The sequence below is a fragment of the Drosophila suzukii genome, chromosome 3 (assembly GCF_043229965.1).
Source record: "Drosophila suzukii chromosome 3, CBGP_Dsuzu_IsoJpt1.0, whole genome shotgun sequence".
Taxonomy (NCBI): domain Eukaryota; kingdom Metazoa; phylum Arthropoda; class Insecta; order Diptera; family Drosophilidae; genus Drosophila; species Drosophila suzukii.
This window is the reverse complement of record NC_092082.1, coordinates 61,749,084-61,777,027: the sequence shown is the minus strand read 5'-3', so window position 1 is coordinate 61,777,027 and position 27,944 is coordinate 61,749,084. Positions and strand designations below refer to the sequence as shown.

Below are 27,944 nucleotides of genomic sequence, written 5' to 3'. Positions count from 1 at the left end.
GTCAACGCATGGGAAATAGACTGTCAATTCCATTGTTGGATGATATCGGTCTTCAGGTACAACAAGAGCGTCAATTCTAGATACCGTGACTTCAGACGGGTCTGAAACAAACACAAGATCTAGTTGTCTGTTTAATGAATTCCGAATAAAGCTTACTTGCTGTAACGATAATTCTAGAAGACCATCTACAAAATCATGGTCGGATAGAGGTATAGCGACTAGTGAGTCAGTAGGAGGAGACCAAGAAATATCGGGGAGATTAAAGTTACCCACAACAAACAAAAGGTCTCTGTTAGATAAAAGGGATAGAACAGATTTTATCGCATACAGATTTTGCTCATAAATTATTAAATCAGAGCCAGGTGGAATATAGGAAAATGTAACAAAAATAGATAAGGACTGCAAGGAAACTTTCACACATATAGGTATTAAAGTTGCTTGACAGAACTTTAGAGTCAGATATCTCTGGTTTCAGCAAAGTTTCCGTAAAAGCTAAAATATCTTCAGTAAATGCAGAGGAGTCAGCATAAAGCTTGGGTGTCTTCATATTTAGTCCCCTAACATTTTCATAAGCCAAAAAAAAACTTTTTAGTTTTTTGGGGCATTTGGAAAGCTTGTTATTTGTTCTCGGTTTATTGGTAAAAAATTCTTTTGTTACCAAATCATCATTAAGCCAAAATCTTTCAGAAAGTAGTACATTAAACACATCAGGCGGAGCCAATATTTTAAAAGACGATATACTACGAGTGTATAAACATCGAAATTGTTCAACCGCAATATTCTCGGATGGGAGTTTTTCACGTATTAATTCCAAAACATCCTCAGATGTGGTACCTGGCGTGAATCTAGAATCAAATAATTGCTTCCTTTGTGGAACAACTCACAGTTTTTTACGTCCCCCAGCAGCAGTCTGAACCTGACTAAGATGAGAGCCAGAAACGCTACCATCTGTACCTATAGGTACTGTCGGCACCGAATTGTTTGACTTAGCCAGCACTGAAGATTTTTTTACCACCAGACTTCCAGAAACAGTGACTCCACCGTAATTAGCTGTATCCATAGCCAACTGTGCGGCTTACTTACCCCTGTGTCAACAGAAACTGCTACAGCTGCCAAGTTCGGATTTGGGGTGGATACCATGATCGACTCAGTTAGTAATTTGTTATTATTAAATTGGAAACAAACGGAATCGAACCCCTCATTGAGCTGTTTAAAAGCACCTGAGAGATTCAATAGGCTGTCTCGAGTCTGCTTCATAAAGCCGCTCGTCCAACTAACATTTCCTTGCAGGAACCACATGAGACAAGAATTCAGATCAATGAAGTCTTTGACTCTGCCACATTTAACGTACATCATCGATTCGCAGAGCCAGCAGAAAAAAAAGAGCCTTTAGTTGAAGACGGAAAAGTACAATTTTTCTTAGAACAGACAAGAGCCACTTAAGGAAAATGAAATAAAACAAAATAAAATATAAAATATATTTCAGGTAAATGGGATCAAATTCCAAAACCACAAAGGCACAAAACACGAAAAAAAATAAGAGCGTGAGATCGCGTATTAAAATAAATGTAAGAGAGCACGAGAGAATAAATCTTCTATCGACTGAGCGTGGCTTGTGGGACACTGACAGCTTCACGCACGAACAGTTACAACTTAAAGCAAGCAAGAGAGAGAGAGAGAGAGAGAAAATAAGAGAATAGCACACCAATAGATAGTGTCATTACAGTTGTAATATAGAGCGGGAGAGAGAGAGGGAATAAAAGAGTTTTAGCAAGTTTAGTGAGTGTAAAATTACACTAACAAAGTATGGAGATTAAACAAATCGAATAGAAATTTTAAAAGAACTTTAACCACATACCCGTTTACTGGGAGATCTAGTCAAAAACACTAACACTGCTGTTAGACTAAGCTTTGTTAATAAACAACACAAGAACTCGCAAAAAACCACTGAAATAACACAAAAACTCAAAGCACAAGAGTAAACACATCTGTTTACAAGAGACGCTAAATCGATTTTTTGTTTTGATCCGTGTGGTCGACAATTTTGGGCAGCTTGAGAATACAGCGAGCTTTAATGGGACTCCTTCCACACAATGCTGAATAAAGGAACGAGAGCGGGACAACTATATTTGTGATCTCAATATATGGTTATGTGGGCGGAAGACAGATTTAGGCGTTATGGGCGTTAGTGTGGGCGTGTCAAACTTTTTTTGGGTCAATCGATAGATATTGATGAGAACAATACATTTCAGTTAAAATTTTTATTCTAGCATCAAAACTATAGGATCCACAGTTTTGGGCGGTATGCGGGCGTTAGAGTGGGCGTGGTACCCTGCAGAAAAAAACTTGCGCTGCGCAAAAAGCTCAGAAGTCTTCATGCCAAACCCCAATAGCCTAGCTCTTATACTTTCCGAGATCTCAGCGTTCACAGACGGACATGACTTGATCGACTCGGCTGTTTATATACTGTTTGGGGTCGGAAACCATTCCTTCTACCTGTAACGTACTTTCCGACAATTTTAGTATACCCTTTTACTCTACGAGTAACGGGTATAATAACTATTATCTAGTTTAAATAGGCTTTAATTACTCATAAGAGCTGATGTATGTCTGTCATGATCGAAAAGTAGCAATGTCGATTATACTGAACTGCAAAACGTAATTTTTTCAAAGATGCAGGCAGACGTATGTAAGCATATCTGCATACTTGGCTTTTGATCGCGGTTGAAGCTAGTTAACACTACTCAAGAGTCGGTACTTTGTTGATATCTTAATAGATTCCCCAGATGTCTTCCCACAGATATGTATTTAAGGTAGCATCATATCTTAAGTCAATTTAAAGATATTGACATCAAAGTAATCTGATCACCTCTATGCACAATAAATTTTATGTGGTGCACAGGCTTTAAAAAATACAAGGATTAACGTGTGCCTTAAATCTTTTACATGCATTTAGGAGCGTCTTTTTTGTCTATCCCGACTTTTCTAGATCCCAACCATAATTGTACGTCAAAGGATGGAATTATAGAACTTTTTCTTAGGTCTCCTCAAGTAACGGGTTAGCAACTACGTAAGTGCCTGTGTATTTAATTCAAATCATGACCCTTTGCAGGCGAGCAATCATATAAAACAATTTTCTGCTTTTAAAGAGAACTTTGAGAGACTTTATAACTAACATCGCAATCTATTGTTTACAAAAGTGTCGTTTATATATTTTTAGCTCGATAGCTGCTAGAAAATATTATTCGCTTTGAGTCCCCATTTTGAGATGTGTTCACCAATGGAAAAGAAGACCTAGTCATGTGCATACAGCTGCGGTTAGAACAATATAAGGGGTATACTAGATGTCCGGCTGTCCGTCCGGATGAACGCGGAGAGCTCGGAAACTACAAGAGCTAGAATGCGATTTGGTATATAGATTCCTCAGCTCCTTGCGCTGCGCAAGTTTGTTTCAGCAAGGTACCACGCCCACTCTAACGCCCACAAACCGCACAAAATTGTGGTGCCTACAGTTTTCATGCTAGAAAAAAATTGTAACTGTATTAATCTCGGCAACACCTATCGATTGACCCAAAAAAGGCCGGTGGCCTTTAGCTGTTTGCCATTTGCCATTGATTTAATTCAATTATATCTCCCTTAAAAAAATCCGTATCTTTTTGAGAACGGGTTACGAAAAATAAAGAGTTGCACTGTTTAAATGTTTTGACGAACTAATAATCCAAGAATCCGTTCCAAAATTTGTATGTGTCATACCAAAGATAATATAGACTACAAGATGAGTAACTACCATAAACGGAAAGTACGGCTAGATTTTCTTCCTAGTGTGCGTTGTTATACCCGTTACTCGTAGAGTAAAAGGGTATACTAGATTCGTCGGAAAGTATGTAACAGGCAGAAGGAAGCGTTTCCGACCCCATAAAGTATATATATTCTTAATCAGGATCACTAGCCGAGTCGATCTAGCCATGTCCGTCTGTCCGTCTGTCCGTCTGTCCGTCTGTCCGGATGAACGCTGAGATCTCGGAAACTATAAGAGCTAGGCTATTAAAATTTGGCGTACAGATTCCTGCGCTTCTTACGCAGCGCAAGTTTGTTTCAGTAGACTGCCACGCCCACTCTAACGCCCACAAACCGCCCAAAACTGTAACTCCTACAGTTTTGATGCTAGACAGAAAATTTTAACTGAAATGTATTGTTCTCATCAATACCTATCGATTGACTTAAAAAAAAGTTTGCCACGCCCACTTAAACGCCCACAAACCACGAAAACCTGTGACGCCCACAATTTGCATGCTAGTTAAAAAATTTTAACTGAAATGTATTGGTGTCGTCAATACCTATCGATTGATCCAAAAATAAATTTGCCACGCCCACTCTAACGCCCATAACGCTTAAAACTGTCTACCGCCGGTAGGTGGCGCATTTTAATTTCGCTTTGCTGCTTGCATATCTCCTATTCCCTTTGAGTAACGGGTATCTGATAGTCGAGGTACTCGACTATAGCGTTCTTCCTTGTTTTTCTTTAATTAATTGTGTTAGTGTATAATTTCGTGTGATTTGCTGCAAAAAGGGCTCAATCTCGCATTTGACTGAATGGGTTTGGGGACTAGTCTAGGGGTCTGTAGAACTTGTAGGACCGAGTTCAACTCCGAATGGAAGAACTTTTTTTTATGCACAATCGGGTTTTTTAAGCAATCAATTGAAACATGGGTTGAACAAATCATCGTCATTGGTAATTAATTTTCGGACATCTTGAGGGAATATCAAATTTGAGTTATTATAGAGTATTTATGAATTTGGCTTAAAAGAATTTCAGTGGAAGCTTGTTTGGGGTAGATGTGGGCGCTCCGCTGGCGTCCAGCTTAATGATTCGCAAAAAGCATAACAAAAGCAAAACATAGTCGTATGTATTAATGTTGAATTAAAGTCAAATTGATCAGAGCGGGCAAAGGCCATTAAATTAAACCAAGTCCTATTCGCTGTCACGGCCAGATGAGACTGTTTGTTGTGTCGTGTCGCTTCTGCGCATTCAAGAGGTCTCCTCAGAGTCGTATGAATTGTAAAAGTCCTCTTAAAACTGCACGCGCCAATAGTGTGCTGCCGTTAAACTCAACGCCACGAACAGGAAAAAGGACATGATTATGTTGTCCCGCGCCACGTCCATCTCGATAGTCCACAAGTACTCGGTAAGCTTCGATGTGCATCCTGGACAATTGTGCTCCCCGCAACAGGAGCCACTGGCCCAGGTGCGGTTGGTCGAGCACTTCTGGTAGTCGGCCGCGCTGGTCCTACCGCAACATCCGAGCTCCACCTCGATCTTACCCAGACAATCTTTTATCCACATCTGGCTGACCATTAACTGGACGAAGAATTCGAACCTGCGACGATACATGAAGCGCGTCACCGCGATGGTAAATGTGTACAGCAACACCACGCAGCCAACCAACATGTAGCCAGCGAACTTAAAGACGGTCGGTTGCCGGGTCATTCGAATTCCCAGGATTGCGGTCAGAACGTAGGAAACGATTGTCATAAGGCGCACCCAGAAGAGCCACTTGCGCATGGCCACTGGGTAGACGTGCAGACCAGGAAACATTACCGTCTTTACATAGAGGTGGCCGAACACGTCTAGAAGGATGATCAGCCCCACCACCACCAGGACCACGTTAATCTGCAGCACACAGTTTTGCGATACGAGGCACCAGCGGAACGGATTAGCCATCTCTTTGACGAGGCCTCCAGTGGATAAACGCGATTCACAGAAAAGCTGGAGTTTTCTCTTAAAATGGAAGCAATGAGCCCAGCTGTCGTTTTGAAGTTTCCCTGCGGCCCTGCCGGATATCGTTGACATTATTCTCTCGCCACAAAGGCCACAAGGGGGTATTATTACCGTGCAGCGCAACTGAGTTTGTCAATGAAATTCAGAATATGGGGTGTGTTGGGCATAGTGCAACCGATTTGTTTCTTGCATGCCACTTTTCTGCCTAAACTATTACACCCTTGCAGAGGGTATTATAATTTTGGTCCGAAGCTTGTAACGCAGTGTAGGAAACATTTCCGACCGTATAATATATTCTTGATCAGGATCACTAGGAAAGTCGTTGTAGCCATGTCCGTTTGTCCATCTGTTTTAATACCGTTTGAATCATCAGTTCAAAAGATAGAGATCTGAAACACCCACAGTCCTCCTAAAATATGTGTACATTAATTTTATTCGTTGTTGTTTATTTAAAAAAAATATAATTTTTATTTTTATACCCTTGCAGAGGGTATATTGATTTCAGCCAGAAGTTTGCAACGCAGTGAAGGAGACGTTTCCGACCCCATAAAGTATATATATTCTTGATCAGCATGACTAGACGAGTCGATCTAGCCATGTCCGTCTGTCCGTCCGTTTCTACGCAAACTAGTCTCTCAGTTTTAAAGCTATCGGGCTGAAACTTTCCCAAAGGTCTTATATCTTTTGCAGGTAGTATATAAGTCGGAACCAGCCGGATCAAACAACTATATTTTATAGCTCCCATAGGAATAATAGGAAAAAAAAATTTAAAAAAATTATATCTTTGGTGTTTTTTAGCATATAACCTCCTAAGCTTGGATATAACATTCTTTAATTAGTTTTGAATTTTGAATTAAATTTAATCGAAATCGGACGACTATATCATATAGCTGCCATAGGAACGATCGGAAAATTGGTGGAAAAATAATAGGAAACAAATTATAGCTTCGGTGTTTTTTACCCTTGCAGAGGGTATTATGATTTCCGTCCGAAGTTTGCAACGCAGTGAAGCAGACGTTTCCAACCCCATAAAGTATGTATATTCTTGATCAGCATGACTAGACGAGTCGATCTAGCCATGTCCGTCTGTCTTATATCTTTTGCAGGTAGTATATAAGTCGGAACCAGCCGGATCGGACAACTATATCTTATAGCTCCCATAGGAATAATAGGAAAAACAAATTTAAAAAAATTATATCTTTGGTGTTTTTTAGCATGTAACCTCCTAAGCTAGGAAATAACATTTTTTAATTAGTTTTGAATTTCGAATTAAATTTTTTCAAAATCGGAAGACTATATCATATAGCTGCCATAGGAACGGTCGTAAAATTGGTGGAAAAATAATATGAAACAAATTATAGCTTCGGTGTTTTTCAACATTTAACCTCCAACGCTTGGAAATAACATTTTTTAATTAGTTCTTAATTTCGAATTTAATTTTATCAAAATCGGACGACTATATCATATAGCTGCCATAGGAACGATCGGAAAATTGGTAGGAAAATAATATGAAACAAATTATAGCTTCGGTGTTTTTTTAATTATAACCTCCTACGCTTGGAAATAACATTTTTTAATTAGTTCTTAATTTCGAATTTAATTTTATCAAAATCGGACGACTATATCATATAGCTGCCATAGGAACAAATTATAGCTTCGGTGTTTTTTGACATATTATCTTATACTATTGGGAATATCATTTTTTGTGTTTTTAAATTTAATAATTATAGTTGCAAGGGTATATAAGCTTCGGCTTGCCGAAGCTAACTTTCTTTCTTTTTTTTCATTGCTTTCAGTAATCTTTTTATACCCTTGCAGACGGTATTATGATTTCAGTCAGAAGTTTCAACGCAGTGAAGGAGACGTTTCCGACCCCATAAAGTACATATATTCTTGATCAGCATCACTAGACGAGCCATGTCCGTCCGTTTCTACGCAAACTAGTCTCTCAGTTTTAAAGCTTTCGGGCTGAAACTTTCCCAAAAGTCTTCTTTCTTTTGCAGGTACTATATAAGTCGGAACCAGCAGGATCGGACCACTATATCTTACAGCTCCCATTGGAATAATCGGAAAAAAAATAAAAAATTATATCTTTGGTGTTTTTTTAACATATAACCTCCAATGCTTGGAAAGAACATTTTTTAGTTAGTTCTGAATTTCGAATTTAGTTTTATCAAAATCGGACGACTATATCACATACACCCAGAAAAAAATCCGTTCGAAACGTTCAAAAATCAAGACCAAACGTTGTCAAAAAGTGCGTAAGCCCGTTTGTTGACAGTTCATGAACGGTCGTTCGTAAAATGTGACCGAAACTTTAGGGTTGGGTTCCGAACGAATGGTATCAGCTTAAGAACATTTCGGGGTTAACTTGAGAACATAAAACAAGGAAGAACGCTATAGTCGAGTACCTCGACTATCAGATACCCGTTACTCAAAGCGAAATGGAGATATGCAAGCAGCAAAGCGAGATTAAAATGCGCCATCTACCGGCGGTAGACAGATTTAAGCGTCATTAAAATGTTCCATCTAGCATCAGAACTGTAGGAGTTACAGTTTTGGGCGGTTTGTGGGCGTTAGAGTGGGCGTGGCAGTCTACTGAAACAAACTTGCGCTGCGTAAGAAGCTCAGGAATCTTTACGCCAAATCTCAATAGCCTAGCTCTCATAGTTTCCGAGATCTCAGCGTTCATCCGGATAGACAGACGGACAGACGGACATGGCTAGATCGACTCGGTCATGATCAAGAATATATATACTTTATGGGGTCGGAAACGCTTCCTTCTGCCTGTTACATACTTTCCGACGAATCTAGTATACCCTTTTACTCTACGAGTAACGGGTATAAATATTTAAAATAACGAGGTTTGTGTACATGCTAGACTTTCTGAACGCCTGGTAGAGATTTATTTAATTTCCCACCTTATACCTTATGTTTTGTTATTGCTGGAATTCAATGTATTTTGGTTATTTTGCTGAAGACAAAGAATTTATTATTAATAGAAGTACATACATACATATAAACATTAGAAATAATATTTTAATAAATCTTACAATTCACAACCGTCTTCTCGCGGACTCGAACCTGTATTACCATGTGTCGAAGGCGGAGGCTCTAGCAGCTGGACCACCGAGCGAATTTTTCGAGTGCGGAAAATCGGGACACTAGACCTACATATTGTTGCAATAAACAAACATCAACCATGTGGCGAAAAATTATCGATTTCGATAGACTTTAACGCGTCTATCGCAGCTTTTTCATGAACGGCGTTCGATATCTGATAACATTTTTCGAAATTTGGAACCAAGTTGTTCGTCGGTAGAAATTGTTACCAACAACGTTCGATTTTCGTGGACAAACGTTCGAAATGTGAGAACTAAAAGTGGAGAACGGATTGTTCGCATTTTATGAAAAATGTTCTTGATTTTTTTCGTTCTTTTTTTTCTGAGTGTAGCTGCCATAGGAACGATCGGAAAATTGGTGGGAAAATAATATGAAACAAATCATAGCTTCGGTGTTTTTGACATATTATCTTACACTATTAAGAATATCGTTATTTGTATTTTTAGGAATTTCGAATTAAGTTTAATAAAAATAGGACGACTCTAACATATATCTGTTAAAGAAACGGTCAGAGAAATAGTTATATAACAATTTTTAAAAAATTGTGCTTTGTTGATTTTGATTATATTTTCTTTTAGAATATTTTAACTTTTCAGCATTACAAATTTAATTTTACCCAAATATCACTGAAGCTAGCAACAATCCTTAAAAATTTAACATGTTGTTACAAACATTGATTATTTCTTAAAACTGCAAGGGTATACAAACTTCGGCTTGCCGAAGCTAACTTCCTTTCTTGTTATATTTATGAATAATAAATAATAATAATATAGTTATAATAAATATTTATAATCTAATAATGAGATATTGGAATCGCAATCAGTGAATTTCTCAAAACAAAAAATTGTATAACTAATGAAAACTTGAAAAAAACGTAACGTTTAAATTGTAACGAACTGATTTTGTGTCTGCTCGCTACGAGATTCGTGCGGCTAGTTCAGAAGATTGTGTGTTCGTCCCACCAAATTTATATGACGTGACTGCCCAGTAGATCAGTGAGAAAACAAAGGGTTCAAATGGTAACAGTGGGATTTATTCTCGTGGTATTAGTACAGCGGGTGTGTGGCTGGGCTGACTTCGGTATCTCCTGGCTCTGGTTCCGCCGGCTGCTGGCGCTCCTCTTTCTGGCTCCTCTACGCGTTGACTCGGCTTCCGCTGGCTCCTGGGTTTCGGGACGCTCGTAGTGGCCGCCTTTGCTTGCTTGCCGACGCGCTGCCTCGGGGTCGCTTGTTGCGCCTTAGACTCGCAGAGAGTTCGGCCTTGTGGGCTTAGGGAAGCGTCACCGTTCTCAGACTAGGGTGAACAAGCCTTGCTCTCCAGGCCGACGCCTTTCGAGGCAATACCTGTCCCTTGCTCTGTCCCGGACGGTCCCGCTAGGTTCTTGCTCAGATCGCGCTGACAGTCAAGGCTGCCGCCAGGAAGCTGTCTAGCAGTTCACTTCGCTTTACGCCTAGCGCAGACGAACGTTCCACCCGGCTTCACCCTAATGCGTGACGTCCGCGACGCTTTCCAATGAGCTCCGCGCGGCGATGGTAACGTGGCTGCCGGAAATGTCTGCTGGCGTCGCTGTCGATGTCCTCTGCGCTGTCTTCTGACCAGTATCTCGTCGTTCTGGCACTCGGGGAGTTGGGCGGTTGCTGTTCGGGAACTTTGCCGGTAATCGCAGGGCTCTCCATGCGGCCGCATCTTGAAACCGCAAATCGATCTACCGCTGGTACGCTGGGTCGCAGACAACTTTCCTCCCCAAGCTGACGGTTCTTCGACGTAGGACTCTTTTGCTTGTCTCTGACAGACCCGCCGGGCGACTCGCCAGGGTGTGGTCGTGACAAAGTTGGAAAACAAACGCCTTGACTTAGCCGCGTGATGCCTTCCAGAACTCAGCCACTTGTGTCTCAATTCGGAGATTCCTGATGTCCCAATCCCGAACGTCTCGACGTGGCGATCTTGCTCCTTGTGTGCTTCCCACGGCGCTGCTTCCAACGACTCGCTTGGTTGTTGCTCCCTCGTAGACTACTTGCTGGACTGACTGTTTACTTGGTACTTGAACTGATCTTGAAGGTTTGACTCCTCGTGATCGACTGATCCAGCTGCCAGCGCTCTGCGGCCTTATATAGGTCCTCCGGGAACCGTTATTTCCCTTTTGCGCACGGCCCGCTGGATCTCTCCACTCCGGGTCCAAGGTCCGTGACTCCTGGTTGACCCACTTGTCCTTCACGTACCGCTTCCAATCGATGCTCCGCCCACTGCTGCCATCCCTCTGATTCCCGTGATGCTTGTGGCACTCCTGTGTGCCGCTCCACTGCTCGTCCCCATCGTCGCTCCTCGGACTGGGCTCCTCGGCCGCGTACCTGGGGGTGAGTGGAACTTCCCATGAGTCCTCCACCGGTGCCTCCCACAGACGTCGCTCCTCTTCCTCCGCCTCTCGCAGACGGGCATGCCATCGCGTCGCCGCCGCTTCGTGGTCCTGCTTCAGCCGGATCTGCCATCACGCCTCCTCCTCCGTCGACCGCTGCTGCTCCTCGTCCGACGGCTCCCAGTCTCTTCGGTGGCCCGACAGACATCCTCTGCGTGGCCCCTCGGGAGTTTCGCTCCTCCGACGTCCGTCGTCCCGCGCGGTATCCGAGATCCCGCCGCTGCTTTCCGGAGCCGCCACTCTCTTTCTTCGACGACGGGATCGCCGACCACCTCCACGTCGCTGTCGGAGCTCACCGCGGGTTCTGGTTCGGAGTCCTCGTCGCGGGTCCGCTCCAGGGCCCGCCGCGGAGCTCGGGTAGGCCGGGTCTCCGACCATCCTTGCCCCGGGCGAGGTTCCTGTAGGGCCGCCATCCTCCTGCGCGCTTCGGATCTGGTGACGCGTGTGCTCATCTTGGTTTCCTGAATTGTAATGCTCGACCGTCGCCAGGCTCCCCATACATGAAACCTCGGTTGCGCGCCTTCCTTTTGCCCGATACCGTTATGTCCTTTCTTTGGGGCGGTTGCTCTCTTACGGTACAGCTCTCTTTGCTGTGCCGTCCCACGGCGAAATCGCCGCGTATCTGGTAAGCGGCCGGCCATCTGCTGCTGCTTCTATTTGTGGGGAGTTATTCAACTCCTCACAAAATATTTGTTTAGATTTTTATTTATATATTTATTTATTACGTTTTGCACTCAATAAGATTTTTAAATTCATTCACAGATTTATCCATTTGTTTATTATATGCACCATTTGTTGCTTTTCAAGTCAAAAATTAGTATTTTTCACAGCTATTTTTTTTCTGCCACGTGTTTTTTTGGGAATCTTGTATTTCCCTTATTTTAAATATAGATTATTTTGTTTTTTACTCTCACTGCTTGCAAAATTATTGGTCTGCGACAGACTTACCTGGGAATCGTTTCTCTTTCACTTTTAAGCCACTGATTTATTAAATATAACAAAGTTAATTGCTTGTAGTTTTGCTTGAATTTCTAACTTCTTCACTTAAGTAAACGCAAGTGATAAAGACGAAAAAAGGCGCGTGCCTTCCAGAAAAACAACAAGCAACAACAACAACGGTTCCGCTAATCCGTTGTTGCTCTGATTTTTTGTCATGTCCCGTTTGGTCTATGCACCTTGCACATAAAAGCACGGTAAATACAAATATTTTAAAACCCAAACGTATTACTTTAATTGGTTGTTATATCATTTACAAATGTCGCATTATTCGAAGGGCAAGGGTGCACAAAAGTCTAGTTATTTTAGTTGCTGGGCCTCCTTCCCTTTACACGCACTTTTCCGGCTGAGACATGGCGAGAGAGGGAGAGCCCAAAATTACTTTTTGTGCGTTCTCTTTGCGGACCCCGACTGAGAGCGCGTCACTTTGCCGCCGTTGCACTCGGCTCTGCCGGCGTCGCTGCCTGCTCTGCCGACGTCGCAGTCGGCTTCGTGATGATTGGGCGCTTATACTCAATTGCAGTTCCACAATTTGGGTTTGAACATGCAAACTCCAACACGCCGCCTCAAAAGTAACATTGATTATCACTTCAATTCTTGACATGAGTTTGTGCTTTTAGTTTTAATTTGTTTCTTCATTTCATTTCTTTTATTTTTCATTTCTGAGGATACATTAGATCCAGAATTTGCTGCAAGAGTTGGGGAAATCCAGTAAGACCCAACTAGATCCATACAATAATTAAACAAGAATAAATAGTAAATATGAAAATTGAAATTAATTACAAGTACTTCATAAGATCCATTTGAAAAAATAAACAAGAATATGAATTCGATTCAATTACTTTAGACTTAGTAAATATGGAAATTTAAATTAATTACAAAAGATTTCATGAGATCCATTTCATGTTTGGCTTCTAAAAGCGATGGATTTTCAGCAACAGTTCACAAGGTTCGTAGTCTGTTTATTCAGAAAGTCCCAGCTGGCTTCTCAGGGAAATAAACCGTGCAGATGGTAATGGCTTCGTCAATATGTCGGCTAGTTGCAGATCTGTGGGAATATACTTTACACAAATTACTTTCTTTTCAATTTGCTCTCTTGTAAAGTGATGTTAATTATCTATGTGCTTTGTTCTCTTATGGCAAGTAGGATTATTTGCAATACTTATACAACCTTGGTTGTCTTCAAAAATATCTATAGGACGACTTAATTCTAGGTTAACTCATTTATTAGTGACTTTAGCCAAAGAGCTTCTCTTACACCTTCAAACAAGGCCATGTAATCTGCTTCAGTAGATGAAGCAGCAACCGACTTTTGCTTCATGGTACTCCATGAAACCAATCAATTTTCAAACATTTTAAAAAGATACCCAGTGGTTCTTCTGTCAGTTTCATTTCCAGCTTAATCGGAATCTACATATCCTGTAAGAATATTATTAAAATTAGCTACTTTCTTGAATCTAAGCTTGATATTTATTTATTTATTTTGCCAACGGAGTTCCCTAACTGGATACGTGTACAATTCAAAAACTTGTCTTACGTACTAAATTTACAAAATAATTGACTAACCTATGCTTACGAATTGATTTACTTGAGAAGTAGTCCAATTGCATATCAATTGGAAGTGCGTTAGACTCATATAAAGCCCTAAAGAGGGGCTCATTTTGGGAATAATTTGTCCGCCGCAGCTCGAGAAAAAAGGGATAAAAATTCCGAAGTTGTCTAGACGGAGCGTGAAAACCAACTTTCCACCAAATCAGAGATGAAGCAAATGGCGAGAATACTTCTACGATGCTCATGGGATGGTAGATGAACAAGCCTACATTGCTGGTGGTATGAAGGGGTAGGGTCTAAAAACCTTAGCGACAACAAAGCGAATTTAAAAAATTGTTTCTGTAGTCGTTCTATTCTGTTTCCATGAGTGCTAGTGAAGGGATTCCAAATAAGAGACGCATATTCTAGTTTAGATCGGACAAATGCAAAATAAAGCGCAAGTCTGGTGTAGGGATCCATGAATAGTGATGCGTTCCGTTTTACAAATCAAAACATAGCATAGGCCCTGGGCATGATGTAATCGAGGTGTGCTGCAAACTTAAATTTTGAGTCAAACAACACTCCTAGAACCAAGGATTCCTGCCGCAGTTGTAGAGGTTGATCATAGATATTATAGGATGTGACGAAAGTGTATACGGATTTACTGTAAGTGACATAGTCTCGCTAATTTTTAAATCATCTGCATACAGGAGACACTCTGAAGATAGACAGAACCTCACATCATTAATGAAAATGATGAAAAGCAGAGGTCACATAGCACTCCCCTGAGTGAAGCCAGAGGTTGCCAAATAGAAATCCGAGAATTTTCCATTAATATTAACTCTATAAAGACGATGGTGTAAATATGATTTTATCCAATTTAGTAATGCCGAATGTATACCCAAGCGGGCCAGTTTTGCCAGTGTGGCTTACTTTGTCAAAGGCTTTTGCAAAATCAGTGTAAATAGCATCAGCCTGAGATCGCATATCAAAGGCATGAATGCAATAGTTGCTGAAAACGGCAAGATTAGTCGTAGTTGACCGACCTGCAACAAAACCATGCTGAGAAGTGCTTATATATGTTTTTATAAGAAATGATAATTTATGGGCAACAATGCGTTCGAAGAGTTTAGCAATATTATGTTTGCCATTATGATATTTTAATTGAAAGATTTGTAATTTGTTTCAACTGCCATGGGCAGGTCTTTATTTGGGAATCGTCAAAATATGAATGACTTACAGCTAGCTATTTGCGGCTGCGCAAACATTGGCAGCGGCCGTCATATATATGTATATGCTCACAATTGTATTTGTGCTGGTAGCACTGCCCAGTCGTAAGTGACAGCATTCCAGAAGATTCCAGCCCCATAAAATTATCTTCTCCTACATTGCGTTGTATACTTTGGATTTAAGAAATATATAATTTTGTATTGTTTCCGAATCTTAATGTAAGTTGTTATTGCTGTTAAAGTCTGTCGGTGAACGCTTCGATTTTGGAAACTTACGTATTTTTCCATTTTCCCGTAAATCTTTTCGTCCACCTCCTTTAAATGGTCTATCGACCGGATGGGGAAGTCGGCCTTTAGGATTGGCTCTACTGGTGCCATTTTCCTCCAGAGAGCCAACATTTGCGCCGTGGAGTCGAGAATGGCCGAGTTCACGGCCTTCAACTCCGCCATATCCGTACTCATTTTGCTGACCTCAGAGCTCATCGCGTGGACTACTTCCTCCAGGCGTTGGATCCGCCCATCCAGGCAACCAGACCTACTCTCCTCCACCGGCGTTGGCACATTTTCCATTTCGTGCAATTGGAAACTCATTTTCTCAAAAAAAAGGGAAGAAATATGTTAGAAAACTATGTTAAATATGAAGGGCAGCTAATTTCGGGAAGCCGAAGTTTGTACACTCTTGCAGATCGTTGCTATTGCAGCTACAAAACATATCAAGCAAAAACATCTCTTAACGAGGTTAAAATATAGTGATGATCTCTTCTACAGTAAACAAAAGGTCATATATCCACTTTTGTGACAAAAATTTATTATACGATCTACATAATAAATACGCTTCCTTCTGCCTGTTACATACTTTCCGACGAATCTAGTATACCCTTTTACTCTACGAGTAACGGGTATAAATATTAGGAAGAACTGAATCATTTACCTAATGCTCGCAACGCAAAACTTTCCATCTGGATGATCTTTATGGTGATTTGTATTCGCACGACATAATTTCACCGGCTCAGTAACAAGGTGACGTTTTCCATCGCTCGTTCGAGAATCTCGTGGTATGAGACGTAAATAAGTCGCACTGCGTGATAAAAGATAGCCCATTATGATCAGCTCGTCCTGAAGCTGAGTCAAAGTTTTAATCGAACGATTAATGCAATGTCCATAATAGTCTTTAGCAACTCATGTTAGTCCTCTTCCAAACGTGGACGTCCTATTTTCTCTCGCACCTAAAGTATTTAATGAAAATAATTGTAATTTTCAGTAGAATGTTCATAACTTTCACATTTTCTTCATTTTATTATTATTTCTTTTTAATTAATTTTTATCCGACGTTGAATAATTAAGAGAAATCAATTAATAATTATTTATCATGTCAAATCTTATTTATCTTTACTATATTTATAATATTTTAGTTTATATATAATATTAATCGAAAATCATCAACAAAAATCAAAGATACCTTCAATTGTTGAGATAAAGTTGGATTATTTGCAATCAATTTTTTAATTGTCGTCTTTTTTTGAAGTCTACATTTTTTTTCGTGTTTTGCATTTTTCTTTTTTCTCGACAGAAGTTTTTTCGATGTTCTTAATTTTTCTTCCAATGCAGTGATTTGTTTATTCGTGTCTTCTTTATAAAAACCTGCATCTCTTGCTCGTTTAGCGTTGTTGATTTCATGTTCAAGTAGGCAATTTCCTTTGTTAGATTTTCTTGTGCAGGACATGTCCTTTTTTGAAGTTGCACGACGCTTTCTGGATTATCGACTTCATTTTCTTCATCACTGCTATTAATTGAAATAGCATGCCCTTTCTGCCGAGCTACATTAAACAAAAATTAAAAGTAATTATAAACAATTTTAAATTATTACAAGATTCTTAATATATATTATGCAAATTAGAAAAAAGTACTTTGAACAGATAGTTTTAGAAGAATTATATAATTAATTAGTTGTTAAATAAATTACCTTTGGTTGGACTGTCTTCATCTATGCTTAAAATTTATGCATTTTCACTACAAGGAGTAGGAAGGGTCACATTCCTATTATTAGTTTCATCATGTGAATCCAAAGTCTTTAAGCTTGTGGAAGATGAAGAACTGGAAAGCGGGTCAGGAGAGCTTTTTGAACTCCCACCAGTCTATGAAAGCAGACATTTTTATTATTATTTATATCTTCATTGCAAATAACAAATAGGGAAGGATGAAGTCGTTAATATGCTTTTAAAGTGTGGCAACACCTTAATTGCGCTACGCAATTAAAACGCAGGAATTCCCCTTTTTTTCGGCTCACTTATTCAATTTGCTTGCTTGATGTTTGTTGGAACGTATCCCCGACGCAAAGCGAGGGATTGGTGTATAGAAGTAAATAAAAAAAAGTTTTTTGATACTTTAACCTTGCATAAGAAACTTACCTTGATGAAGAAATTTAAAAATCCAGTTTTTTTCCGTGTAGATTTAATTTGAAAATTCTCTATTAATTTTCTAATCAAACAAAAACACCTCTTAACGAGGTAAAAAGTAGTGGCAAAAGCGCTCTTAACAAAAATTTCTGATATCAACAATTGTGACGAAAAATGATACTACATTCGATAAAATAAATAAACTATATTAAATTTATGTATGTCTGTCCGTCCGGATGAACGCTGAGATCTCGGAAACTATGAGAGCTAGGCTATTGAGATTTGGCGTACAGATTCCTGAGCTTCTTACGCAGCGCAAGTTTGTTTCAGTAGACTGCCACGCCCACTCTAACGCCCACAAGCCGCCCAAAACTGTAACTCCTACAGTTTTGATGCTAGATAGAAAATTTTAACTGAAATGTATTGTTCTCATCAAAACCTATCGATTGACCTAAAAAAAAGTTTGCCACGCCCACTTAAACGCCCACAAACCGCGAAAACCTGTGACGCCCACAATTTGCATGCTAGATAAAAAATTTTAACTGAAATGTATTGGAGTCGTCAATACCTATCGATTGATCCAAAAATAATTCTGCCACGCCCACTCTTACGCCCATAACGCTTAAATCTGTCTACCGCCGGTAGGTGGCGCATTTTAATTTCGCTTTGCTGCTTGCATATCTCCATTTCCCTTTGAGTAACGGGTATCTGATAGTCGAGGTACTCGACTATAGCGTTCTTCCTTGTTTTTTATTTTATTTCTTTATTATTTCTTTATATATTATTTTTTGAAAGTTTTAAAAATGAGTGCCCCGAAACGTTTTTGCCTAACCACGAGCGGTATGTATAATATTTTTCTTAATTTTTCTAGCTAATAACCATTTAAATTTTTTAGAGGATTCCCAGAGCGCCCGGCTGGACAGTAAGTTTTTTTTAAATTTGGATAATAACACTGATAAAAAAATGGAATAGTACATTTAAATATCCGCATATTGAATCAAAAATTTCATATTTCGTATTTAAATTTAATACAAAAAACATTGTATTAAATACGAAACATATTAAATTGCATAGTTTAATACTAAAATATTTAAATCAAAGAAAAGCATATTTAATTTAAATTTGCTTATATTTATTTTTAAAAATATTATATTTATCGTTAATATTTTCAGAATTAAAAAAATCCGTATTTAAATTAAAAATGTTTCATATTAATTTTGAGTATTCAAATTATTTTATTTTAAAGTTTTTAATATTTAAAATAAAAATGTTTGTAATAATAATATACAAAGTGTCAATTTGAAAGGGTTTTTCAATGTTTATATCAAATAAAAACACCTCAAGAAGATATTCTTTTATATTTACGTACAAATTAATTAATTAAAATGTATTTTATTTGTACTATCACATTTAAATATGTTTCATATTTAAATATTAGTTTCTGCCATGTCCGTTTTTAAGTACGATAATATTTAAAATAAATATTTTAAGCTGACTATAACAAAAAGATTTATTTCATAAACTGTATATTCATGTCCATACATTTGTTCAGGCCAAACATTATATATTTTTAAAAACAAATTTATATACATTAAAGTAAATTGACATATGTACATATGTATGTACTTATGTATGTAAATGGGCAGAACAAAAACGAAGGCGCTAAGATAATTTTTGGCGGTTTTTTTTTTATCTATCCTACACACATTCTTTCGTGTTTGCTTTGATCAATGACTCTTCTTCTTGATCACTAAACGACGCGTGTTATTGAAGAGTTGCAGCCGAAGAAGTTGGACGTGTCGGGTCTTTATAAAAGTGAAGGTGGCATACAAATATAAAACTAAACTTGATCGCGCTATCAAAAAATCATGTGAAGTTTCTTTAAATATGTAAATAAGTGTGTATGTTGGCAGCAACATTCAATGCCAAAAAGTACATTTTTCGCGGCATGTCTTTTCTTTAAACTGTATTCGGAAATACATATGTATGTACAATTGATTCCGCTTTTTCAACACGGCACGACGCTTGCCATTTCATAATTGCAGCCAAAGAAGTAGGACGTGTCGTATCTTTTTTAAAGTGAAAATAGCCTAAAAATTAATATGTGCATATGTGTGTATAAAAGTTAAATTAAAATTATCAAAAATATTTTACTCGTACTGCGTTTTCCTAGAATACAACAAATTAGCGCGCGCCGTTACACGCATACATATACATACATACATATGCACGTAGAATGTATTAATTATTAAGTGGATTTAAATTTTCGGTTCTCAGAAACGTATGAACATACAATCAAGTGCAGCTACACACACATACATATACCACACAGTGCGCTTACCGTTGCTTGGTCGCCAACAAAGTTGAGCGTGCCCTAGCGAACACACAAATGTACATTTTCTGCAACACATCTACCCACACACAGCGTGCGTTTACCGTTCCTGGCAAAGTCATAGGTAAGTAAAAAACGTAGAAATAAATACATTTTTAAAAGTAAGAATACGGCAAAGGAGGTTTTAAATTAAATAATACATTTTTTCTATATCATTCCTCGCAGTGGCAAACAAATACATTCTCGAACCAACATACATATATGCCAAATATACAAATTCCAGAACGAAGCATATAAAACTGGATAAAATATTGGAGGTTCCTGTTGAGAATAAAACCCATACTCGGCGTTAGGATGTGAAAACTTTCGATGGAGCTGAGCTTTTGAAAGCATGGCCAAAATATGCTGACTCGCGGGCTCCGGAATTGGTAATTTATAATTTTAGTCAGACTACATTCGGATTTTGTCTTTTTATTTATTTTTTTTGTGCTCTTTTGTTGTTTTCTTTCAGGTCCAAATCTTTAACCATTCATATTTTGATTGATCTCTTTAAAACGAAATCTATAATTTTCTTTTTTATCTTACTATTTATTTCGCAGATAACTTACAAAACTAATTAGTGTTTAGCTATTAAGATTGGTAATACTCTAAGATTGTTTAAAGTACTTTCTTTCGTTTATGAATTGACAACTGTGTATGTAGCGTGTAATGCTATAGAAGTTAAAACATGCAACCATTTGCAGGCATATGAATGTGGAATAATTAAAAATTAGTTCTTAAAAAACATTGAAGAGTTTTCAAGCCATCCAATGCACATGTATGTATGTATGATGTAAATGCTAAAAAATATGTTTTATACAGATCTCTGTAAAATAAATATAAGTGTAACTGTATTATTTGTACCTTCCAGCAAGCCGTAATGAAGAATAAATGTTTAAATAAAATCGAAAAAACAGAAATAAAATTTGTGTACTATTTTTTTTTAGTGTACCAAAAATATTTGAATACTTATCATATTTAATATTATAATTGGCATATTTTGAATAAATATGTCTAGTATTGAATCTTAATACGACTTATATTGAATTTTAATATTTCGGTTATTCATTTAACTATTAAAATTTAAGAATTTAATATGGTTTCTATTTATATTAAACACGTGTACTATTTAATTCAAATTTTAAAAGTTTAAAATCAAATAGTCATAATATTAAATAGAAATATGCATTGTATTTAATTTAAATATGGCTTATATTTAACTTAAATATTTAAGTATTCAAATCTATTCCGAAAATATTTAAATTTAATATGGAAAAAAAGTTAATATGCGCATATTTAAATTTAATAAAAACCGCAATGGATGAAAATCAAAGCGAAAAATATTTGGGTTGAATATGAAATATTTGGATTTACTACGTTTTTTTTATCAGTGAATAGTAATATTTTGTATTTTTCTTTACATGTTATTTAGAGATGGAAAAAAACGTAGAGGAGCTTCTGGCGAAAGTAAGGGGTATCCACCAAGGCCTCAATGCCCTTACATAGGCAGTGGGCTTCCTAACCGCCTACATAAGGCAGTCAGACAAGGTGGAGACCATGGAGCGCTCCTTCCCTCTATGCACAGCCGAGGACCTCCAAGGGATCGACACTAAAATAGTGGACGGAAATTCGGACAACTATGTAAGTGATATTCTGGTTTTTTAATTATATTTATTTCGTAGTCGAGGCTTTCGTTCTTAGCTTTACTTCTCCATTTTTTTTATTATTTTCTTATATTTTTAGACAAAGCTTATGTTAACGCTTTTTAAAAATGGAAGGCTGATCCGTTCCATACTAAACTTGCTTTCAGAGAACTTGTTCTGTCTCACAATTTGGAGGGGGGCCAGAACAAGAAGAAGCTCAAAGTTTACCCAAATTTCATACGCGCCTTGTTAAGTAAGATTTTATTGGGGCCGAAAGTAACTATTGTTTGTAAGTTTAATTTTTAAAAGACTTCTGGGATTTGTACATTGAATGCCAAAGATAACATATCTTTTATTATAAATAAAACTTACAAATAACTATTACTTTCGGTCACTCGTTTTTATTAAAAACTAATTTTTCTTCCAATACTAGATGCAATCGCTCTGGTGGAGTCCTCGGAGCCTCCCGAAAAGGCACTGCAAAAGGCAATGAAGTGCTTTAAAAACTTAAGTGGCACAAAAAAAAAGGCAACGCCGGCCCCAGATGCTGAAGAGCCAACGACCCCGATAACACCGGGAACCCCCGAGCTAAAATTTTAAAACAATAAATAAAAATAAAAAAATTACAACCAAAATTATATTTGCTGCTAAGCGCTCAACGTGTGCTGAATGTGTACTTTTTCTGCTGCTTAATCGAGCGCTCAACATGTGCTGAACGTGTGCTTTTTCTGCTGCTTAGAGCATTTTGCAGTGATTGAGTGCTCAATAAGCGCTGAATGGTACTGCAGGGAATGTACAAATGTACAAAAAATGTACAAAAAGTCACTTGGATAATTGTGCACGCATACATTCATGTTTGTATGAATGTATGTGCACGAGAGGTAGACGCACATTCCGATGTCTTGGTTTCCTATAGGAAACCGCTTAAGGAAACGGGACCATCGTGCTTCTTCTTCCTATCTTCTCGTCGTTCTTTATCTCTATCGATATTCTCGTTCACTTCGACATAGAGTAATGAACTATATAGAGGCGCCAATTGCTCTGCCGCTCTCTTTAGATAATGAGGCTATGATGCCACCTAGGCGAAAAAAGCTTATTTCCCCTCTTTTTGTAAAGTTCGATCGAACTTGTAATTCATTCCCACCTCATTCTGCACCGCTCTTGCTCACTGTTTTGTTTTTGTTTTTAATCGAAATCCCTATTGCTGTTGCTTCGCACCTAAGTTAGCTTCAAACTTGGCCTTGAATTGGCTCTTAGCAGAGGTTGGGCAGAGGTTCGGGCAGAGCAATTGGCGACTCTATTTAGATTCTTACTCTATGACTTCGATTCTGGCGCTGAGAGCGTGCGGTACACACAATCTAAGTTTGCATTATTATTTGTTCATTGGGAGGTTGTCTGTTTAATACTTAATTGTATTATATCTATTCATTAACAAATCCATAAATTTCATAGAAATTTTGTTGTATCAATGTACATTCCAAAGGAAACTCGAGGTTTGGGACAAGAAATATTTTGAAACACTTTTCGATGCTTTTTAATAAATTTGCCATCCTATAAAAAATACCTAATAAATAAATTGAAAACTCTGTCAGGTCAAATGGGCTTGTTCTCACGCTGCAGGTGAACAGTTGCAGTTTCTGCTTTCCTATGTAGCAGTTTTCCGTAAGATCCTTTAAATGTGTTTGCAGTTCCCCACAGTAGCCTTCCAAACCAAGAAATAGCCTCGCGAATCCGCAATTGTGTGCTTAAATGACTTGCTACGCCGTCTGTTTTTGATATATTATATTGGCACCAACACTGAATGGATCGCAAGCCAAATTAAAGTTGTTTGTATGTCTATACATTATGGGAATATTGAAAAAAAGTATTAAGCGCATAAACCTTCAGCGTTGCTTTCCAAAGATTTGAGCAGGATTTTCCCTGTTGTTCCTTCACTTTCTCTCTTAAAGGGGAAACAATTTTTGTCTTAAAGTCGTCCCACTTTTGCGAAATATTGTTTGCAGAAGCTGGATGTAAGGCCTCAAAGTCGTTTTCGATCTAAATTATTGGGATGTGTTTTGAAAAATTGTTTTTGCAAATTTATTTTAGAGCTTACCAGCTTAAACCAGAAGGTCTGAATTAAAGTAGGTTGGCATCCGACTTCAGGAAAGGCCTCTCCAATCAAATAGTGAATTCCAGCACCTTAGCACTGACTCCAAAGGTTCAATATTATATTTAAGCCATTGTAAGTCCAACTCGTCTTCATCTATTATTTAAAAGTATATATAATTTAACATGTACATAAGTACTAAAAGTTTGTATTACTTACTGTTTTGGGAAGACAGATTTAAAGAAACGTTTTGGTTTAAAAGTTTGGGGACTTTTCCAGCACTATACTATGCCTTTATATTATAATATTGGCTGAACAGCAGGCCGCTTGGTTTCTTTCCCTTACTTTTTAAGAAGTATGTGTCCTAAAAAGTAAAACGAATGTTTATCTCAAATGTTGTTAACTGTAATGCATTTACTTACAGCCGTCTCAGAATCAAATAGTTCCGTTATTTAGTTGGCGATCTCCTTCAACAAGTTCTGACTAGTTTTTAGTTCCTTTTGAGGCAAGTATTCGACTATTACTGAACTTAGTTCTCTTCTTACTTGTGAGCTAAGAGATTTGCGTTCATTAAAATGCTTCAAAATCAGTTTTCCCCTTTTTGCCATTCGCTAGAATTCGAGCTACACAAACAGCTGGTTCTGGCTCCTTACTATCCTCAACGTTGTCCTTTTAAGGAAAGAAAATGCTGTGGAAATTGAAATGAAAATGCACATACTTGTTTTAAAACTAGTTTTAGTTTTCATTTAGCTTGCGTTTGCTGCGCTTCTGAAAAAAGGCCGCAGCTGAAACAACAGCCAAATTCGTCCACTTACGAAATGTCTAAGATTTTTATTCCCGAAACTCGAAAATGGCGGAGTCTTACAGAAACGGGAAGAAGAAGAAGAAGAGAAGAATTCGAAGTATGTTTTGCTTATTACAATTCGAAATCATTTGGCACCAAAAACCACTTTTTTTGGCCAAAACCCATTTTTTAAAACTCGTTAAAAATTGGGGTTTTTATCAGAATGAGCACAACTGTTAAGTTATCACGAGGTGGCTGCGCTGATAAATCGCCTAATATTCTTAATAGTTTAAATTGTCAAAAAGTGTAAAACTGAACAAAAGCACTGCAAATACCATTCAATCAGAGGGGCTAGTAACTTGTGTTAGTGACCTTGATATTGTATTTATTGATTGTGGTGTTCGTATATACGTGTGTAAGTTCTAACCTCAAGAAAAAAACAAATTGTGAAGATAATTTTAATTTTTAAAAAGAGCTACAAAGTGATTCCAACTTTTTCCACCTCTAAACCTTTTTTTGTACAGTATTCAATTCTCATTAAGCTCAGTCAGTACAAAAGTGCACCTTTGCGTACTTTCTTCTCATCCAAGTACTGTATTTGACCCGCATTTTTGTCTGTTAAATGCCAGCTTCGATGGTATCTTAAAAAAACAGTGTGCAATTATCTTTGTTACCAAATAAAGATTGATTTAAAATTATTATACAACATCATTTCATTTACTTAACGTTGATTTAAAGGATTTTAGTTTTTTGATAAGAAACAAGGGAGAACGCTATAGTCGAGTACCTCGACTATCAGATACCCGTTACTCAGCTAAATGGAGATATGCAAGCAGCAAAGCGAGATTAAAATGCGCCACCTACCGGCGGTATACAGATTTAAGCGTTATGGGCGTTAGAGTGGGCGTGGCAAACTTTTTTTGGGTCAATCGATAGGTATTGATGAGAACATTACATTTCAGTTAAAATTTTCTATCTAGCATCAAAACTGTAGGAGCCACAGTTTTGGGCGGTTTGTGGGCGTTAGAGTGGGCGTGGCAGTCTACTGAAACAAACTTGCGCTGCGTAGGAAGCTCAGGAATCTGCACGCCAAATCTCAATAGCCTAGCTCCCATAGTTTCCGAGATCTCAGCGTTCATCCGGACAGACGGACAGACGGACAGACGGACAGACGGACAGACGGACAGACGGACAGACGGACATGGCTAGATCGACTCGGCTAGTGATCCTGATCAAGAATATATATACTTTATGGGGTCGGAAACGCTTCCTTCTGCCTGTTACATACTTTCCGACGAATCTAGTATACCCTTTTACTCTACGAGTAACGGGTATAAAAATAACAATTTCACAAAAAACAAGGAAGAACGCTATAGTCGAGTAACTCGACTATCAGATACCCGTTACTCAGCTAAATAGAGATATGCAAGCAGCAAAGCGAGATTAAAATGCGCCACCTACCGGCGGTATGCAGATTTAAGCGTTATGGGCGTTAGAGTGGGCGTGGCAAATTTTTTTTTTGGATCAATCGATAGGTTGTGACGAGACCAATACATTTCAGTTAAAATTTTTATCTAGCATGAAAATTGTGGGCGTCACAGGTTTTCGCGGTTTGTGGGCGTTAAAGTGGGCGTGGTAAACTTTTTTTTGGGCCAATCGATAGGTATTGATGAGAACATTACATTTCAGTTAAAATTTTTATTCTAGCATCAAAACTGTAGGAGCCACAGTTTTGGGCGGTTTGTGGGCGTTAGAGTGGGCGTGGCACTGTACTGAAACAAACTTGCGCTGCGCAGGAATCTCAGGAATCTGCGTGCCTAATCCCAGTATTGTAACTCTCATAGTTTCCGAGATCTCAGCGTTCATACGGACAGACGGACAGACGGACATGGCTAGATCGACTCGGCTAGTGATCCTGATCAAGAATATATATACTTTATGGGGTCGGAAACGCTTCCTTCTGCCTGTTACATACTTTCCGATGAATCTAGTATACCCTTTTACTCTACGAGTAACGGGTATAAAAATGCATAATATGGCTCTTTCCTGACTGTATCTTTAAGAGCTAAAATCCCATTATACAATAAAAACTGTCTATACCCTGTGGCTTTCCAGCTTAGGAGCTCTAACAATGTTCTCGGCTTGCGTGCAAACTCTTTTAGAATATACTTACTCATTGATGTTAACGATTTCAAAATAGTTTCCTTTTCAATTTTTGTCAATTTTTCAACGACTTTGTTATTATAAAGTCTTTGTAAAAACATTCGCATGACTCCCAGTTCTACCTGATGCATGCAATCAAGGGGAAGTTGTGTTACCATTAAAACGCCAAGCTTTTCAAAAGCGGACTGAACATTTAAATATTTTGAAGTGTGATGGCTAGGATACTTTCTAGCACGAAAATCTTCGTCTGAAATGGGATCCTCACACTTTGTACTGTACGTTAAAACATAATTAATTTTTTTGACTACCTGCAAGCAATTTGTACATCCATGGCTGGATGTATGACCAGGCGTGCCTGTCACGTAAGCTCTTGCAAGTGCATCACAAATAATTGCTCTAAACTCTACAAAAACGTTTTTATTTAATATAGTGATCATATAGTGATATAGTAATCAAGGGTTATATTATACCCCAAAAAAACTCCTATTGGCAAAACAGGGAAATTTTTAATATTATTCAATCTAATTAAAATGGGCCGCAATTGGGCACGGGAACTATTAAATAACGGGAGTCCGTCAATATTTACATCAATGCTTAAAAAATCCGGAATATCTTTTAAGACATCTATTTTATTTAGTTGCTTTGTTAAGCCGATATGCAAATAGGAGCTCATATTTATTTGCATTATATCGGGCTTGTTAGAGCCCTTAAATTTATAAAATGGCTTTATTTTTAAATTATGCTTATTAAGAAGTGTAATTAAATCAATTGCACAATATCTTGTTGGCTTATGCTTTAAATACCATTTCTTTAATTCGTCATTCAAATCAAGGTCACTACCAACATCTGCCATTTCCCTATCTAACATTTCCTGCGAATGTAAATGATTAACCTCTTCAACTATAATATTATCAAGCCCTGTATTCGAATCATCTACTTCCATTGCAATTCCAACTTCTTTTACTCTTTCTACTCTATTCTCATTTCTTGTAACTCCTGTAGAAATTCTCATCTGATGTTTTTCCTGCTCTATTTTGACTAACCTACGCATTTGCCTATCTCCAACCATTTTAAGCCCTGAAAATACAAAAAAATATAATTATGTAATGATTTTATAACTTTTTACACCCGCTTACAAAACAAAAGAAGCATGTCGTTGAAAATAAACATTTTATTCTTCAGGTTGAACTTCTCCAATTTTGTACGCAAGTCTTAAAAAGTTAAAAAAACACATTAAATAGAAAATTCGAAGTTTAAACTACAAACAATTCATTATACCCTTGCAGAGGGTATATTGATTTCAGTCAGAAGTTTGCAACGCAGTGAAGGAGACGTTTCCGACCCCATAAAGTATATATATTCTTGATCAGCGTCAGTTGACGAGTCGATCTAGTCATGTCCGTCTGTCTTAAAGCTATCGGGCTGAAA

At 38.1% G+C, this 27,944-nt stretch overlaps 1 protein-coding gene and 1 long non-coding RNA gene across 2 annotated transcripts; one reads left to right on the top strand and one right to left on the bottom strand.

Annotated features, from left to right (window-relative positions):
* Positions 1-4,702: 4,702 nt before the first annotated feature.
* LOC118878035 (uncharacterized) lies at positions 4,703-5,848 on the bottom strand. The gene has a single exon (XM_065866966.2). It carries the CDS (start codon positions 5,720-5,722, stop codon positions 5,072-5,074), a length of 651 nt encoding a protein of 216 aa, XP_065723038.2. The 5' UTR covers positions 5,723-5,848; the 3' UTR covers positions 4,703-5,071.
* A 13,589-nt stretch (positions 5,849-19,437) lies between these two features.
* LOC139353188 (uncharacterized) lies at positions 19,438-20,762 on the top strand. Its single transcript, XR_011604350.1, has 3 exons — positions 19,438-19,922; positions 20,024-20,226; positions 20,310-20,762. It is a non-coding gene; the product is annotated as an uncharacterized lncRNA (long non-coding RNA).
* Positions 20,763-27,944: the final 7,182 nt, after the last annotated feature.

Excerpts from the sequence above, each read along its gene's own strand:
- LOC118878035 (XM_065866966.2), bottom strand. The coding sequence starts at position 5,722 with ATGGCTAATCCGTTCCGCTGGTGCCTCGTATCGCAAAACTGTGTGCTG.